The sequence below is a fragment of the Micromys minutus genome (assembly GCF_963924665.1).
Source record: "Micromys minutus genome assembly, chromosome: X".
Lineage (NCBI taxonomy): Eukaryota > Metazoa > Chordata > Mammalia > Rodentia > Muridae > Micromys > Micromys minutus.
In genome coordinates this window covers 18,083,746-18,102,903 of record NC_137970.1, presented here as the reverse complement: position 1 = coordinate 18,102,903, position 19,158 = coordinate 18,083,746, and the positions used below count along the sequence as shown (strand labels likewise).

The following is a 19,158-nucleotide window of genomic DNA, read 5'->3' as shown; positions in this document are numbered from 1 at the left end:
CAAATCCTGTTAATTCTGTTTCTGTGATCTCAGAAAGTAAGTCAAGAACTCATCGCTACTGTCCTCCTTATTTATCCATCTGCTAAATATTTATTCCATTATCATATAAGCTGGGTCAGAGATGGCTACTGCATTCAGGCTGTTGGCAGTCTCGTGACAATGGAAATCAATGCGAGTTGTGCACTGTGGTAAACGCTGTGGCCGAATGGCCCATAAAGTGTAGTGGTGCCCACAGGAAAAGACACAGAGGTGTGTGGACAGAAAATCAATTGTTTACCTGATTAAGAAGGGTTTAAATCTTGGCTCTACAACTTCTGTGAGGCTGAGACGAATTTATTCAACTTCTACTTAGCTTCAGTGCCTCTTCCTGGTTTATCCTAAGAATGAAAGGACAAAGTGTAGACAGGAAAACCATAGCTCGGTAGGGAAACGATACTATTCTGGAGCTTAAATGTTCTAGGCCTCGACTTGCTCATCTGAGAAATGGAGCCAAATGCACGTCCGCCTCATGCTTGGAGAGTCAAGACAAATACCGCTTTACAGGGAGGATTTGAGGTAGTCTCCTTCCTCCAGACTCCATTAAAACGGAGGTTGAGCTAGATTCTTAACTTTATCTTAATCTTTCAACTGAGAAAGTTCCCTCTGCCACTGCCCCAAAGGACTCCAGGGGCAGAAGCCCCTCAGCCACCGCCAGGGGCCGCTCACTTAAGCCGGAGTTCGGTCTCGATCCGGGTAGGGCGTTGGCTGAGCTTGTTTCCCCAGAGGCCTGCCCCTTGACCAAAGGACAAAAATCCCATTTGGAAGTAACCTGGCACACCAGGGGGGCTTTTGTGGTAGAGAAAAGCAGTCAGCCTCGGGCATCCAGGCCAGCAGAGAAGGAGCCCAACCAGAGACGCGCCTCTCACCAGTTGCTCTTCCCAAGTTTTGGACTGGGTCTTGCTACGTAGCCCAGGCTGGCTTTGAATTCATTACTGACCCTGCCTCAGCTTCCTGAGTACTGGGGTGACAGGCTTGCACGCCCAAGCCCGGTTTTTCCCACAGCCTCCACCTTAGCTCCGTCTCCCGCCTAAGAGAACTGAACTCGAAGTCCCGCCCCGCGTGCGTCCCGCCGTCGGAGGGGGCGGAGGGGCGGGGGGGGGGCGGGGGCGAGCGCCCGTGGAAACGCGAGAGCAAGGCGGGCGATCACTTCCGGCCGGCGAGGCCTTTGCCCGCCTAAGCTTCCTTTGGGAAACGGTCCGGTTGACCAAAATGCTGCGTGTGGTAAGCTGGAACATCAATGGGATCCGGAGTCCCCTGCAAGGCCTTGCGGGCCAGGAAGCCGGCAACTGTCCCACGGCCTTGCGACGCGTTTTGGACGAGCTGGATGCTGATATTGTCTGTCTCCAGGAGACCAAAGTGACCAGTGAGCACTCGAGAATCCCGGATCTCTACCGTGTTTTCCTTTTGCTGTTAACCTTTGCTCCATATTTTCGCCTTTCAGTTTTCCCATCCTGCCCTTATAACCATCTGAAAGGCCTGATCCTTTTCCTCCTAAACACCCGGGCCCCAGCTAGAACCCCTAAGTGCCACTCCTGGCCTGCTTTCCTCTTTGAAGCCCTCCTACACAGATCCCCGCCCATTCTATAGACCCAACTCAGCTCGGTGCCTTGGATTTTCTCCTTTCGTGCTCCTAAGCCAAGCCCCTCAGTTTTCCATCCCTGCCCCCACCTCAGTCCTTTCCCTTCATCTCAGACTCTAATTTCTCCTTCTCATATCCCATTTTCTCTTTTGTCTCCACCTCAGAGGCCTAGATTCGTTCCTCTTTGATGTTTTACCCCCAAATTAGACCTAATTTCTTCTCCCATTATAACCTGCTCGCATTCCCTAATTCCCTCGCCCACCTCCCACCCTCAGTTCAGGTCCCCAGCCTCCAATGCCAGCATTCTGTCTGTCCTATCATTTAGACGACAAGACTTAGTTTTAGTTAGCTCTGATTTGCTCTCCTCAGCTCCCCCATCAGATTTGAATATCATTTTCCTTCCTGACTTTTCTCTCAAGCCCCTGTCAACATAAACACTTCTCCCATCCCCCACTTACAGTTCTGATGTATGCTAACCTATAACTGCAATTTCAGTCTATCACGGGTGCACAGTGCTAATTTACCTCTGACTTTATCTTACTTTTTTTTTTTTTTCAGGAGATGTATTGACAGAGCCCCTGGCTATTGTTGAGGGTTATAACTCCTATTTCAGCTTCAGCCGCAGCCGTAGTGGCTATTCTGGTAAATGGAGTCTTCTGGGTATCTCTGTTAGCATTGCTGATGGAGGAAAGGAGTGTCTTTGGTATTTAATAAGAAGGGAAAATATTTTGACTTTTCGTTTCCACAGCAAATGCTGCATAATCTTAGGTTATATGAAACTTCTTATTTATGTACCGTTTCCTTTCAGCCCCCAGAAGTACAGTAATGCCATGGTGAATTGGATGAACACTAAAGCTTAGCTGTCAGGGTTCGAGTCCTGGATCATATTTTGGCTCTGTGTTTTCTGGCAAGCTATTTTACCTTTGTGTCTCAGGTTTTTCACCAAGAAAATGAGGAGAATGGTTATTTTCCAGGCTCTCACAAGGGTTTAGACATAGTCTTGCATGTGATAATAATAATAATAATAATAATAGTAGTAGTAGTAGTAGTAGTAGTAGTAGCTAATATTTCATCAGCATTAGTTCTGCGTGTATAAAATACATTATTATTGTTCTTGTGAAATATAACATTATTCTGTGGCTTTTTTTTCTTGGAGGAAACTGAGGCCTTAGGTATGCTTTAGATGTTTGAGGCTCTACCAAGCCATGTTGAGTGAGGAGGATTGTTCATAGATTTTTGAAACAGTTAAATTTGACAACAGTAACCAAAGCTGTTCTCTGTGTGAACACAGTTGGAGTAGAATAGGTTGTCTGGTAAAAGATTGTCTGCCAATCCTGTTCAGAATGCTCTTGTCTGTCCCCAGGTGTGGCTACCTTTTGTAAGGACAGTGCTACCCCAGTAGCTGCTGAAGAAGGCCTGAGTGGTGCATTTGCCACTCTAAATGGGGATGTTGGTTGCTATGGAAACACAGACGAATTCACACAAGAGGAGCTCCGGGTTCTGGATTGTGAGGGCCGGGCCCTCCTGACACAGCACAAGATCCGGTAATAGCCCATATCCTACTACAGTCCCTCACTGCTTCTAGTCTTTTCGTCCAGAATATAAGGCCCATTTTATAGGTATGCAATCACTATAGAAAAGTTCCCAAATTTGCCTTCCTGGTTTTTAGTCCTGGCTGGGATGGGTGATCCTGAAAAATTCATGCTGTCTTCTGAGCCTGTGTTCCTCTCTCTAACAGCGGGAGCCTGGCCTGGGAGTATAGCTTTTCAATCACCATAGCCTCCTCAAAAACAGCTTAGCCAGCACAGAACTGATCACCCTAAGTTGGTTTCTTTCTAGGTATCTTACAGTCATGAATGGCACAGCATTATCACCCAGTTTACCTGGGTACCATACACTCCTTACCTTATCCAGAGTTCATCTCCCCAAGACTAGTCCATTTATTTCTCCCAATCCTTTTTTTTTTTCTTTTTCTTTTTTTCTAATCCCATGGGCAACCATTTACTAGAAGCTGTATGATGGGTGGCTATGAAGGGGAGACTTGAAAGTGACCTCTTTTGTGGGGCTTTTTTTTTCTCCCCAGCACAGTGGAAGGGAAGGAGAAGACCTTGACTCTGATCAATGTGTACTGTCCTCATGCGGATCCGGGGAAGCCTGAGCGGCTGACCTTTAAGATGCGCTTCTATCGCCTGCTGCAGATCCGAGCAGAAGCGCTCCTGGCAGCTGGCAGGTATATGGTCAATCTAGGCAGCCAGGTTGAACACATCTCGGTGGCTGGCCTGTTCCATGCTCTATGAGAGGACATAGAATTTTGGCTTTGAGATCCTCTACAGTCTAGCTTCAAACACTGTCATGCTGACCTGATGAGCCCTTGCTGGCATAAGAGCTGAGAGGATACAGTAAAGGAACATGAACTCTGAGCCTTGTACTCTGAGCACATTATCTGGCTCTCTTCCCTTACTGTGAGCCTCAAAGGCAGTGCAGCTTCTCTGTTGGGTTTTGTCAAATGCCCTACCCTACAGAAGATCTTAGAGGACAAGATGAGGTGATGATGGTAAATGCCTCATTCTGAGGATTGACAGGAAAGTGGGAGTGGGTTAGAGTAATCAAGGGGGACTTTCTCCAGGAAGTGGTACCTGAGCTCGGCTTTGAAGAATGAGAAGGATGGCATTTGGTTGAAAACACTGAAGTAGCCACATCATATAGAATGGTGTCAACTTTGAGGCTCAGGAGTTGGTTCAAGATGGGAGAGTGGAAGAGGTACATTGTTATGAATCATTGGTACCTCAGCCTCTAGGTAGGGGAGGTAGCCTCTCTATGCTCTTGGCCCTGGGAGAAAAATATATGGGACTTCTCTTTCTTAGTGTCCAATTGACAGTCCCACATTGTGTTTTTCAGTCACGTGATAATCCTGGGGGACCTGAATTCAGCCCACCGACCCATTGACCACTGTGATGCAAGTAGTCTGGTAAGACTCCCTCTAAACCATAGGCCTGAGTCGTTCCGTTCATTCAGCCAGCCAAACTGGGACTTTGGCACCAGAGGTAGCTTCTTTTATGCAAAGAATAATGCTTGGTTTGAATATATGATTTTTTTTAATTTTGAAATGACATGTGGTAATGTTACATATTTATGGAGTACCACATAAAATACTGACATGATGGTCAGATGGGGTAAATTACCATATTCATCTCCTCAAACATTGGTCTTTCTGTGTGGGCAAACATTCGATTTTTTTTTCTACTACCTGGTTTGAAATACATAGTAAATTATCGCCAGCTATTACTATGCTATGGAATACTAGGTTTTTTTTCCTCCTGTCAGTTTCTGGCCTTGCCTTGTCTTCCAGTCCCATTCATTTTGCTGCAGACGACAAGAAAAAAAATCTATTCTTTCTATTGTGTATTGTATGCATATTATATTTTCCTTGTTTGTCCATTAGTGAATATATAGGTTGCTTCTGTATCTGGGCTGTTATAAATGATACTGCAGTGAACAGGAGTTCAGATGTGTCTTTGATGTACTAATTTCATTTTCTTTGTACATATACCCAAAGTGGGGTTTCTGGATCATGTGGTTTGAACTTTTTGAGAACCTTCCATACTGTTTTCTAAAAAGATGGCAATAATTTATGTACCCCCCATCAGTGTTTGAAAGTTTGCCTTTGTGTGTATACTTCCCAGCATCTGTTTCTTGTCTCTGATAAAAGCTGTTCTAACAAGGGTGAGAAGGAGGTGCTGCTTATTGTACTGGATTTGGTTCATATTTCCCTGATAATTATGTGAAACATTTTGTCATATACACATTGTCCACCTGTATATCTTCTCTTTTTTGATAATTTTTTCAGATTATTTGTCCATTTTTTCCACTTTTTAAAGTTGGACTTTTTTAATTTACATTTTAAATGTTATTCCACTTTTTTCATTTTTTCAATTTTTAAAAAGAATTTTGTTTTTATTATTCAGTTGTTTGAGCTTCTTATATGCTGTGGATATTAATCCCAGTCAGATGAGTATTTTAAAAATATTTTCTCCTCTGTCTTTGCTCTATTAATTGTTTCCTTCACAATGTAAAAGCTTTTTAAATTATACAGGGTCCCAATGAAATACTATTCTATAAGAATTTAGACTTAATCTTTCATTCAATAGACAGTGATGACCTGACCTTGACCTGGCCCTGGCCCATATGTTGGAAGACATGCTCATAGACCCTAAGCCTTCAGTTTGTGAATGGGCCATTCATAAACATAAGATACATTGTTGTCCAGTTCAAATTGGTGTTTTCAGCCTTACTGTCTCATCCCTAGGAAGTTAGATGAACCCAGAGATGGAATTCCTGGACAAGCAAATATATCATCAGTCAGATAGCTAAAGGTAGCTAAATCTTTAGAAGTTAGTAGATGCTTTAGGATGTGGAGAACTTCAAGTCTCATCCTTTTTAGAGTATCCTGGGAAGGAAGGTGAGAGGCAGGAAGTGGGGCTGCAGAGATCTTTGTGGGCATGGTGAGATTTAAGGACAGCTTTCCTGTTTGTAAACCAGACTTCTACCTCTGTGGTACAGAGAAAGCATTGAGACCAGGCACTCAAGGTGCTCTCTGGTTAGGTCCCTGACTTCACAGTGTCTCTGCACACTCTCTTCCTCTACCCACTGAAAAAGCTCTTTTCATCCTGGCTTTTTCTCTCCCACCTAAATTAGCAGCCACCTCTCTTTTTCCCTTGTGAGCATTTAAGTCCCTCTAGGCCAGTGTTTCTTGAATCCTTAATTGCATATTAGAGCAAACAAAGCAGTACCTTAATACTACACCCAAACAATGCAATCCAAATCTCTTATGAATAGAGCCAGGGTGCTGGGTTGTTTGAAAACTCCTACGAGCCTTTGTTGTACACACAAGCCTAAGAAGCACCACTTCCAGAATGGAGACAAAACTCAGTTCCATCATCCTCATAGAAAGGAGTGCTTTGCTAGAAAAATGAGCTGCCTGCCTGTTTTGCCTCTGCTCCCTTGTGAGCTCATAAGGTGTGGGGATGTCTCCTTGCCCCCTGGAAAGCAGTCAGCTCTTCAGAGGCAGTCCTGGTTGGAGCTTCTGAGCTGTAAAGTGAGGCACACACAACTTGGTCCCTGTGTTCAGTTAATGTGCTAGAGCAAAACAAGTGCTTAGGCAGCCACTATAACTTCTGTCTAAACTGACCTGGAAAGAATATTTTAAGTGATACAAACAGGCAGTTAGATGAAGAAATACATGCAGGGAAGCTCTAAAAGGGCCCTAAGAGTCAAGCTCGTATTATTCCTGTGGCGTTGGGATGAACCATTTTCCCAGTACACGAGGAGTCAGTCCTCATTTGTCTTCTTGTTCCTGCATGTGGTCCTCTGTCAGGAAGCTCGCTCAGCCCTGTTGTTTGGAGTTTCATGGATAAATGCTCAAAGTGGGATGGGGAATCCCATCAAGGCCTGTGGAGGTTTTTCATCATTCTGTTTTTGGTGGTTCAGGCACGGAGCCTCTGGAATGAGGCTCTTGTTTTATTAAAATGGATTGTTTTTAATGTACTCTATTCTGATCATGGTTTCCCCTCTCTCATCTCCCAGATCCTCCTCTCCTCCCCACCCATCCAATTGCATGCCTTCTTCTTTCTCTTTGCAAAACGGGAAAAACGGAATAGAACAAAACAAACAAAAAACAAAGAACGAGAGAGAGAGAGAGAGAGAGAGAGAGAGAGAGAGAGAGAGAGAGAGAACCAAAACACAAAATTGCAAACTATAATGTTAGAAAAGGGCCAGTAAGGTTTAAAAAATGCTCAGACAAGGATCTACAAAACACTGTTGTATTTGTTTAATGTTGGCCACCAACCCTGCCCTTCAGTATGGTTAACATATCCACTGAGACTCCGTTGGAGAGAATTGATTTTCCTTTGCAAGCAGTTATCTATTAACTTAGTGGTTAGGGAAGGGAGATAATATCCAATTCCCCCTTTCAGTGCAGGGCCCCATCTGGCTTGGATTTGTGCAGGCCCTTGCAAGCTTCCCCAGCCTCTCTGAGTCCACATGGGAGAGTGGAAGAAATTGGTTTCTTGCTGTCTCCAATCATCTCCCACGGCTCTTCCAATCCTTCCACTTCCTACCCCACATGTCTGTCTGAGCCCTGAGGGAAAGGATTCAATGAAGACACTCATTTAGACTGAGTGTTCCAAGGTCTTTCGTTCTCTATGCATTTGTCCAGTTGTGGGTCTCGGTTTTTGCTTCCCTGTCATGCGGGTGGAAGCACCTCCAATGATGGCCGAGCACTGACCTACAGCTAGAGCAGAATGTTGTCAGGAGTCATTATATTGTTTCATCCCTTTAGCAGAATTGTAGTATTTGCTCTTCCCTTGGTCCCTGGCCTATTTAGTCTCAGGTTCTTGGCCACCAAGGCAGTGTCAGGCATGGGTTCCATCTCATGAAATATACCTTTAATTCAGTCAGAGTGGTTGCTTACTTTCGTGACTTGTGTGCCACTGTTGGACCAGCACATGATGAATGCAGGTTATTATGGTCTATAGAAGAGATTATAGCTGAGTTGGGTGTTACCTTTCTCCTTTGAAAGTACAAAGAGTACCTTCCAGTATCATGAACACTGGGGGCGAACAGTAGGGGTGAAGGCTCTGGTTAGGCACCAGCTTCACTTTTCTGTGTTCAGTGAGATATATATGTGTTATCTTTGGCATTCGGGCTTTACCATCAATTGGTAGAGAGCATTCAGTTGCCTTGGCAATAGCCTGAGTTTTTTGAGGGTTTCTCTGGGGTTCCTTTGGTCAACAACTCAATTATATGTAGCCCATTTCTAGTACTGGATGTTTCAAGTGGTAGCAAGAGTTGTCCAGGACTTTTTCCCCCCATTATTTGGTGGTTCCATTTATATTTCTTTCACTTACGTGTGTGTGTGTGTGTGTGTGTGTGTGTGTGTGTGTGTGTGTATTGTAAAAGGCTCACTATTAACCCTTGGATGACCTTTAGTTTTAGTTGTCACCATATTCTCTTTCTGATCCTCCTCTTCCCTCCCCTTCTCCATTTAATCCTCTCATTTCAGGTCCACCACTCTCCCTCCTTTACACTGTCTCTCCATAATCATAACTGTATTCTATATATTGTATTCCCCCTTCCTTGGTAAGTCTTCCCATCCATCCTAGTCCCTTACTCTATATCTAGTCCCTAGGATTATACAGTCGCAGCATGCCCATTGAAGGCTTAAAAGCTATCCTAGACATGTAAGTGCATAAGTACCATATTTGTCTTTTTAGGTCTGGGTTACCTACCTCAGTCCAGATGACTTTTTCCTTAGCTTCATTCATTTAACTATGGGTTTCATTTTTATAGCTAAGAAATATTCCATTGTGTGTATGCATCACACTTTCATTATTCATTCATCTGTTGATGGACACCTGGGCTGTTTGTAATCGTGGCTGTTATGAATTGAACAGGAGTGAACATGGGTGAGCAGTGTCTTAGTAGTAGAATGTAGATAGAGTACTTTGGATATATTCCCAAGAATGGTGTGGGTGGATCTTGAAGTAGATCAGTTTGCACTCTCACCAGCAGTGGGTGAGTGTTCCCCATACTCCACATCCCCAGCAGCATGAGCTGTCATTTGTTTTATTGATCTTTGCCATCCTGAGAGGTGTAAGATGAAATCTGAAAGTGGTTTGCATTTGCATTTTCCTGATGACTAAGGATGTTAAACATCACCTTAAGTGTTTCTCAGTCATTTGTGTTTCAGTTTTCGAGAACTCTCTCTTTAGGACTGTACTCCATTTTTTTAAAGGGTTTATTTTATCTATGTCCAGTTTTTTTTTTTTTTTTTTTAGTTCTTTAATATATTTTACATATTAGCCCTTTGTTGATGTATTTGGTGAAGATCTTTTTCCTTTTGTAGCCTACCGCTTTGTCCAAATGAAAGTGTTCATACAGCTTTTCAGGCTGGTGACATCTTATTTATTAATTGTTATTAGTACATGAGTTATACAGTTTCTATTCAGAAAGTCTAACTGCCATTGAGTTCAAAGTTATTCTCCACTTTTTCTTCTGTCAGATTCAAGGTTTCTGGCCTTATGTTAAAGTCCATCTGGAGTTGAGTTTTATACAGGTTGATAAGTATGGATCTATTTGCATTCTTTTACATGCAGAAATCCAGCTTGGCCAGCCAGAGTGTGTTCCTGGCTTCTTAATCTAAAATCAGATGTTTGTAAATCTTTGGACCTATGTCAGGGTCTTCCCTTCTGTTCCATTGATCAATTTGTCTGGATTTTTGCCAATGCCATGCTGTTTTTATTATTATGGATCTGCAGTACAGTTTGAAATTAGGAATGTTGATAGATACCTCCAGTAGTTTTTTCGTTGTTCAGGAATGTTTTAGCTATACTGTGTGTTTGGTGTTTCTATATGAGTCTGATTGTTATCCTTAGCATTTTTATGAAGACCTGTGTTGGAATTTTGATGGGTGGTGCATGGAACATGTAGATTGCTTTTGCTAAGATAGCCATCTTCACTATATTAATCCTATCGATCCACAAACATGGGCGATCTATCTATCTTCTGGCATTTTCTTCAAGCTCTTTCTTCACTAACTTCAAGTTTTTATCATACAAGTCTTTCATTTACTTGGTTGGAGTTACCTCAACATACTTTATATTATTTGAGGCTATTGTGAAACAAAGTCAGCTGTAGAAGTTTCCTGGTGGGGCTTTTCAGGATCACTTATGTACATTAATGTCATCTGCAAAGAAAGATACTTTGATTTTTTTCTTCTGTATTTTTTACTCCTTTAATTTCCTTCTGAAGTCTGAATTCTTTAGCTAAGACCTTAAGTACTGTATTGAATAGGTATGGAAAGAGTGTACACCCTTGTCTTCATTTTAATGGAAATGCTTTGAGTTTTGCTTGGTTTAAGTTGATGCTGACTGTGGGCTTGTTTTAAATCACTTTTGTTATATTGAGGTATGTCCCTTGTATCCCTAGTCTCTCAAGGACTTTTTGCCTGAAGGGGTTTTGAATTTTGTCAGTGGCCTTTTCTTTATCTAATGACATGATCGTATGGTTTTTGTCTTTCAGCCTGTTGATGTGGTAGATTATATTTGTAATTTACATTTGTTGAACCATATCTTTATCTCTGGGATAAAGCCTACTTGATCATGGTGGATAGTCTTTTTGATATGTTCTTGAATTCACTTTGAAACTAAAAAATATATATATTTATTTACTTTATGTATATGAGTAGCTGTCTTCAGACACCAGAAGAGGGCGTCGGATCCCATTACAGATGGTTGTGAGCCACCATGTGGTTGCTGGGAATTGAACTCAGGACCTCTGAAAGAGCAGTCAGTGCTCTTAACCGCTGAGCCATCTCTGCAGCCTGGAAATATTTTATTAAGTATTTTTGTATCTATGTTCATAAAGGAAAATGGCCTGTAATTTTTCTTTGTTGGCCTTGTGTATTTTAGTTATGGGGTATTTATGGACTCTTAAAAAGAATCAGGCAGTGTACCTTCTGTTAAGGAGTATTGGCTTTCTTTTGAGGTCTGGTAGAATTCTGCACTGAATTCATCTTGCCCCGGGCTTTCTTTGGTTGGGGAACTTTGAACAGTAGCTTCTATGGGCTCCACTAGGAGTTACAGGTCTGTTTCAACTGTTTATCTAATCTTGATTTAATGTTGGTAAGTGGTTTATAGCAAGACATTTATCTATTTCTTTTATGTTTTCCAATTTGATCAAGCATAGATTTTTGTCCTTATGATTCTCAGCATTTCCTTGGTATTTATTATGCCCTCCATTTATTTTATTTATTCTTCTCTCATACAATATATTCTATCCACAGCCCCCTTCCCTCCACTCTTCCAGGTTATCCCCAGACCTTCTCCAGATCCACTGCTCCTCTGTTTCCCTTCAGAAAATAGCAGGCCTCCAAGGGATACCAACTGAACACTGCATAGCATGTTAGACTAGGCACAAACCCTCACATCAAAGTTGGATGACGTAACCCAGTAGGAGGGAGAGGGTCCCAAGAGTTGGCAAAAGAGTCAGAAACATCACCACTCCCACTATTGGGAGTCCCACAAGAACACCAAGCTACTCAGCCATAACATATATGCAGAGGACCTAACTCAAACCTATACAGGCTTCCTATGAGCCCTGAGTAGTTGGTTCTGTAGGCTGTATTCTCATGGTGTCACAAACCCCTCTGGCTCCTACAATTTTTTTCTCCCCCTTTTTCACATAGTTCCTGAGTTCAACCTAATGTTTGGCTGTGTTTCTCTGCATTTGCCCCCATTAGCTGCTTGAGAAAGCCTCTCTGATGGCAAATGGTTATGTCCCCATTTCATCTCTAATTTTTATGAATTTGGATCTTCTGTCTCTTCCTTTGGTTAGTTTGAATAAGGTTTTGTCGGTCTTTCTCAGTGAACCAGCTCCTTATTTTATTCGTTCTTTGTGTTATATTTTGTTTCTATTGATTTCAGCCCCGAATTTGGTTATTTCTTACTATCTACTACTTTTCACTGTGGTTTCTATTTGTTCTAGAGCTTTCAAATATGCTTTAAAGTTACTAGTATGAGATCTCTCCGAGTTTTTTTTTTTTTTTAATGTGAGCACTTAGTGCTATGAGCTTACTCTTAGCTTACCTTCATTGTGTCTCACAAGTTTGGGTATATTGTGTATATTCACTTTCATCCAATTCTAGAAAATCTGTCATTTCTTTCTTCATTTCTATCTGGTACATTTTTATTCAGAAGAGAGTCATGCAGTTTCCATGACTTTGTAAGCTTTCTTTTGTTTCTGTTGTTCATAGCTTTAATTTGTGATAGTCTAATAGAATCTAGGGTGTTACTTCAATTTTCTTTTTTCTGTGGAGACTTGTTTTGTGACCAAGTGTGTGGTCAATTTTTAAAGGAAGTCCCATGATACTCTTCTGTGTTTAGGTGAAGTGTTCTGTAAATATCTATTAGGCCCATTTGATGATGACTTTATTTAGATCCAGCATTTGTCTGTTTATCATTTGTCTGGATGAACTGTTCTTTGTTGAGAGTAGTGTATGGAAGATTTCCATTATCAGTGTGTTAGAGTCAATATGTTATTTAAGCTATGGTACTTACTGGTTCTTTTAAAAACTTGGTAGCCCTTGTGTTTGTGGCATCAATGTTAAGAATTGCAATGCCCTCTTGGTAGATTTTTCCCTTGGTGAGTATGAGTGTTCTTTCCTATCTTCTGATTTATTTTGGTTTAAAGTCTATTTTCTCAACATGGAAGTGGCTGTACCTCTTTGGTTCTTAGGTCCATTTGCTTGGAATATCTTTTCCAACCCTTTACCATGATGGGTTGTTTATCCTTAATGGTAAAGTATATTTCTTTGATGCAGCAGAAAGATGGATCCTGTTTTTAAATTTAGTCATTTAGTCTTTGAGTTTTTATTATAGAATTGAGACAATTAATGTTGATGATCAATCAACCAATGGTGATTGATTCCCATTAATTTGTTTCTATAATATTTTTCTGTTCTTTTGATTTACTAGCTAGGGATTATATATTCCTTGAGTTTTCTTGGGTGTGGCTAGCCTCTTGAAATTAAAGTTTTCCTTCTAACACCTTCTGTATATCTATGTTTAAAATCTGTTTTATTGTGGAATTCTTTCTCCATCTGTTTAAAGTGAAAATTTTTTGGGTGGGTATAGTAGTCTGGGCTGGCGTCTGTGATCTCAGAGTTTGTAGAACATCTGTGAAGATTCTTCGGGCTTTTAGAGTCTCCTTTGAGAAGTCGGGTATAATTCTAACAAGTCTGTCTTTATGTTACTTGGTCGTATTCTTTTGAAGCTTTTAATTTTCTTTGTTCTGTAGGTTTAGAGTTTTGGTTATTATGTGCCCAGGGGACTTTCTTTATTAGTTCAGTCTATTTGGTGTTCTGTATGCCTCCTGTACATTAATAGACATCTCTGTCTTTGGATTATGGAAATTTTCTTCTATGCTTTGTTGAAAATAGTTTCTGCCCCTTTGGGTGATATAATTTTTCTTACTCTATTTCTCTAAGTTTTAGATTTGGTCTTTTCATAGTATCTCAGATTTCCTGAATATTTTGTGTTGTTTTTTGTTTGGTTGGTTGTTTGTTTGTTTGGTTGGGTGTAGTGGCTATTCTTGATTGTCAACTTGAGTATATCTGGAATGAACCACAATCCAGAATTAGGAGGCTCACCTGTGATCCTGATCTTGAGGCATAGAGGTTGTGGATTTTAGGACACTAAGGCAAGGTGATCTCTGAGCTCAAGGTCATATGGGACAAAGCAAGTCCCAGATCCAGGCGTGGTGGTACACACCTTTAATCTGGGACACACCTTTTGTTGGAGACCTAAGTAAGGACATTGGAAGAAGGAAGGTTTACTCTCTTCACCTGCTTACCTTGTGGGACTAAGCATCTGCTAGATCCTTGGACTTCCATTCACAGCTACTGCCAACCATTGTTCAGGAGTTGGACTACAGTCACCAACAAATTCTGTTACTATATATAGAGACTACCTTAAGTTCCGTGACTCTAGATAACCCTGACTAATATAGTTGTTTTTTTTTTTTTTTTGATTGATTTACCATTTTCTTTGACTGAGGTAGCTATTTCTTCTACTTTGTCTCGAACACTCCAGATTCTCTCTTTTATGTCTTATATTCTATTGGTGAGGCTTGCCTATATGGTTCCTTTTCAAGTTCCTAAGTTTAACATTTTTAGTTTTCTATCAGTTTGGGGTTTCTTTAATAATTCTATTTTTACTTTGATGTCTTGAACCATTTTCATTAACTCATTCCACTATGTGTGTTTTCACAGACTTCATAAAAGGACTTATTCATAACCTCTTTAAGGTCCTTGGGTATATCTATAATAGATATTTTGAAGTCCCTGTCTTGTGTTTCAGATATATTTCATTTCTCTCAGGGTCTACTATAGTAGAGATACAGCTTCTGGGAGAGACACTCTGTCCCGGCTGTTATTGATTGTGTTTTTATGTTGTCTAGGCATCTGGGATTAGGAAGGTTGTAATTATAGGTGTTGATATCTGGTCTTGCCTTTGTTGGATGGGTGTTTCATTCCATGGATTTTGTTAATATGTCTGGTTCTTAGGAAGGAAAGTGTGATGGCTGCGTGTATGTTGCCTTGTAGAGAGTGCTTCTGTAGGCTAGTGGTTGGCAGAGAAGAATAGTGTTATCCTTGTAGAGGAGACTGAGAGAGGCTTCACATCTAGTAGATTTCACAGGGAGTTGGGAGGTACAGTGGGAAGCAGGGGGGGGGGGGATCTATCAAGTAGGTTGTGGCAAGGCAAAGAATTATCTAGACAGACATGAACTAAGTGTTGGAGTCTCCTCCAGTGAATGGAGGTGAAGTAGGAGGAGCATTGTTAGCAGGTTTCGAGTGAGAATCAAGAGATTGTAATGGAAGCCAGAAACTGTAATATTATAGATTTACTTGAATACCTGCCAGCTGTAGCTATGTAGGTTCCTGGTAGAAAGATTTTCAGGGTTTTGGAGGCTGGCACATAGGAAAGAGATGAACTAGAAGGGGTGTTGAGAAGGTTCATAAGAAGGAGGCAAACGGGGTCTGCCACAAGCTTTGGTGGAGTCTCCAGGGAACAGGGGCAGAGTGGAACGACTATCCCCTGCAGGTGGTCTTTTACAAGGCTGGGGATGGGACTGGGGAAATTTCAGTGGAGGACAGGAAGGATAGTGACGTTGGCCTACTTGCTTACCAGGCCAGTGTGGATACTGGGTTTCCAGGTAGAGGGTGTTTCTAGTTATCAGAAGTTGACACAAAAGAACAGGAATGGGATTAAAGATGTGGGTGGACTAAAAGGGCCCACAGGAATTAGGAAAGCTGGGTATGCCTCAAGGGTTGGAAGCATGTCCAGAGAATGAAGGCAGGATGGGAGGACAATCCCCTGCACGTATTCCACCACAGGGCTGGCAATGAGACTAGAGAATTGCAGTGTAAGACAGGAAGGAGAGTAATGATGGTGAACCTGCTTCCTAACCAGTTGCCACTGGGTTTCCAGGTGGAGAGTCTGGATTAGGAGTCCCATGCCCTATGATCAGACAAGGTTTAGACTGAGAATTTCTTACTGGCTGCCTATGTGTGAGGAAAGGTTAGTTTCTGTAGTCTGCCTTTGGGAGAAGCAAAGTACTTTTGGATTTGCTTTGAGGAGGAGTTATAATTTTGAAAGCATGAATGAGAACAGATGGTATAACACCGTCAAAGGCATGATCAGTGGTGGCCCAGTACAACTCATCCCTGGAGTTGCTTCAGAAATGGAACATGGGAAGATTCCTTAGTTGGTGTTTAAGAGAGGCAAAGAAACGTAGGCATGACTCTTGGCAGAACTGGGCTAATATGAAGTGATAGATGACAGTATGGCACAGACAATAAACACTGCAAGGTGCAGGCCTTTGGTCACTCCCTGCCTCATTCTGCATTGGTAATTCTTCTTTCCGATTCCCATCTTAGCGATGGATATCATTCTGCCTTCTCCAGTTAGTCCAGAACTACCTTAGATGTCTCCAGGCCACCTTTATCATTGTTCCAGAAAAAGAACTAATGGCACCAGCACAGGTGATGGGTACAGTCCTTTCCAAACAACAGCATTCCCTGATTCCCACTACAGCTGCTTGGCTAGTCTTCTTGTCCTTCTCTGTCTACCCTTTTGCCACAGGCAGCCAGTCAGTAAGCACTTGATCTATCTTCAAATTATCTCACGGTTATGTTTTTATGTCTTCTTTGGCACCATGCTAGTTTAAGTACCCATCACCTTTTACTTGATGGATTGTAGTGGTCTTATTCTTCAGTCTGGTTTCCCCTCAGGTCACTGAGGGATTTTTGCACCCTCTTTCCACAAGCTCATCACAGAGCTGGTCTTTCACTTTGGAGCCCTCTATATTGGAGTTACTACCACATGGCCTTCACATCTTGTTCGCAGATCCTTTCCCCAAAGCAAGCATCCTTTGTTATCAGGACTATACCTACTTTGGCCCTAGCATCAATTCTGTCACAAAACAGGTGTTCTGTGAATATGTTGTTACACTAAGTCAGTGGGTGTGTAAGTGGGTTGGCTGGATAAATGTATGGGGTGGATGGATCAAGGATGAGAGACAAAGGCACAGGTGTGTATGCCTGAATCCCCTAAGCTCCCAAGTGAAGAGGGATGTCAGTGAGGACATTGACATACAGTATAGCCCAGGGCGGCCTCAAATTTATGCCAGTTCCCCTGCCTCAGCCTCCTGAGAGCTGGACTTACAGGTAGAACCCCCATGATTGGTTTTGTTTGACAATTTTTTGAAAAGCAGTTCTGAGAATTACTTTGATTAAGCAAACAACAGACCTCCACGTTTGGCAAGGTAAGTACAGTGTGGGATAGACAGAAAGACAAACAAGAATTTTTAAAAAGATTTATGTTTATTTTAAGAGGGGGATGCACATAAGTACAGGTGCCCATAGAAGCCAGGGGGCATTGGATTCCCTGGAACTGAAGTTATAAGTGGTTCTGAGATATCTGTATGGGTAGCATCTAACTCAGGTGCACTGCGAGAGTATTAAGCACTGAGCTCTCTTTAATCCCAGACTTTGATTTGTAGTATCGTTCATTTAAAAGTTCATGTTGTGGGGTCTGGAGAGATGGTTCAGCTATGAGAAGTGCTTAGTCCTCTTGATTCCCAGCCCCCACATGGCAGCTCAGAGCACCAGTTCCCTAGAACTTGATGATCAGCTATTCTGGCTCCCACGGGTTCTGCATGCACATGGTATACAGACAGTGAAGGCAAAAAAACCTATACATAAAAGTAAATAAGGGAAGAAAGCAATGAAACCAAAGCCTATCCCTGGTCAGAACTATATGACCTTGAACAGGAATGTTCTTTAGGACAACCAAAGTTTCTTACTTGTAAAATGAAGCAGTTAGTCCAAATTTCACCCTGTATTAAAGGCTCTAGTTTTGGCTTTTCATTCCCTTTCCCAGGAATGCTTTGAAGAGGACCCAGGGCGTAAGTGGATGGATGGCTTGCTCAGTAACCCAGGGAATGAGACTGGATCCCACATAGGGCTCTTCATGGATAGCTTCCGCTACTTCCATCCAAAACAGCAAAGGGCTTTCACCTGCTGGTCAGTGGTCAGTGGTGCACGCCATCTCAACTATGGCTCTCGACTTGACTATATACTGGGAGATAGGACCTTGGTCATAGATATCTTCCAGTCCTCCTTCCTACTCCCTGAAGTGATGGGCTCTGACCACTGCCCTGTGGGAGCTGTCTTAAATATGTCCTGTGTGCCCGCAAAACAGTGCCCAGCTCTGTGTACCCGCTTCCTCCCTGAGTTTGCAGGTACCCAGCTCAAGATCCTTCGCTTCCTAGTTCCTCTTGGGCAAGAATCTGTGCAGGAACAGCCAGTCCTGCAGACCAGCCATCAAATCCAGGCACAGAGACAGCCAAGCAAAGCCCGCATGCATTCATCCAGGCTTCGGAAAAATCAAGGTGGCCCCAAAAGAAACCAGAAAAACCTGATGAGTTACTTCCAGCCTTCCTCTAATCTTTCCCAAACCTCTGATGTGGAACTGCCTGCCTTGCCTCCGGTGAGCCCTCTTACAACCCCAACGACTGCAGAAGAGGTGGCAATGGCCACAGTGGGAGAAGAAAAGAACAAGATTCCAGAGGCCAAAGATGAAAAGGAAGTAAGGACCGCCTTCTGGAAGTCTATGCTGAGTGGGCCCTCACCCATGCCCCTCTGTGGAGGCCACAGGGAGCCATGTGTGATGCGCACTGTGAAAAAAGCAGGACCCAACTTTGGCCGCCATTTCTACATGTGTGCTAGACCCCGAGGTCCTCCCAGTGACCCCTCCTCCCGCTGTAACTTCTTCCTCTGGAGCAGGCCCAGCTAAACACACTGAGGCATAGGGATGTCTGCGTGTTCATCCCATTCACAGGGTTGGATGCCAGGTCCCTGCCTCTGAAGATGTCTTCTACCAGAGGCTTCCTTTTTCCTTTGCTTTTTCTTCTCTTGGCTCCCTCCCTTCCTTCCCTTCTTCCCTTAATTTCTCTCCCATTCTCACATCTGTTTCTTCCTTTTTGTACATGTAGGAACAGAGAAGTAAGTTAAACCCCTTCTGTCCTTGCTAGGGCATAAATAACATTTTGTTTATAAATAAAGTTCATATCTTTGTTTCAGTATACCATGTTGAGTGGATATTTTAGATGTACTCTAAAAAGTTGAGTCAGAGGCTCTTAGTGTAAGGCTTGCTTAGCCTTGTGTAGCCCAGTGGGATACTAAGTAATCATGGTGGAGGGGGAGTTGTGTTCCCCTTGAGGGGGTCTGGTGAGCTCTGGAGATTATCAGCTACTCTTGAGTTTGGTTCAGTGGTGAAGGTGGTGTGGTCTGGGGGTATGTATTCTTAAAAGTTTCCCAGTTAGTGTGTTCTTCAGCTGTTACAAATGAATCAACAGAGAGAAGAACCAGTGTGTTTCAGAGGTCCAGGGTCTGAGGTATCATAAGTCTTGGGAAAGATGAC

General features: G+C 42.5%; 1 protein-coding gene across 1 annotated transcript; it reads left to right on the top strand.

Moving 5' to 3' along the window:
- Positions 1 to 1,248: 1,248 nt before the first annotated feature.
- APEX2 (apurinic/apyrimidinic endodeoxyribonuclease 2) lies at positions 1,249 to 18,746 on the top strand (the record flags this gene model as incomplete). The annotated part of the gene is made up of 6 exons (XM_080910758.1): positions 1,249 to 1,402; positions 2,177 to 2,260; positions 2,982 to 3,162; positions 3,702 to 3,848; positions 4,517 to 4,586; positions 17,617 to 18,746. 6 exons carry the CDS (start codon positions 1,249 to 1,251, stop codon positions 18,529 to 18,531), a joined length of 1,551 nt encoding a protein of 516 aa, XP_080766884.1. The 3' UTR covers positions 18,532 to 18,746.
- Between the last annotated feature and the right edge of the window lie 412 nt (positions 18,747 to 19,158).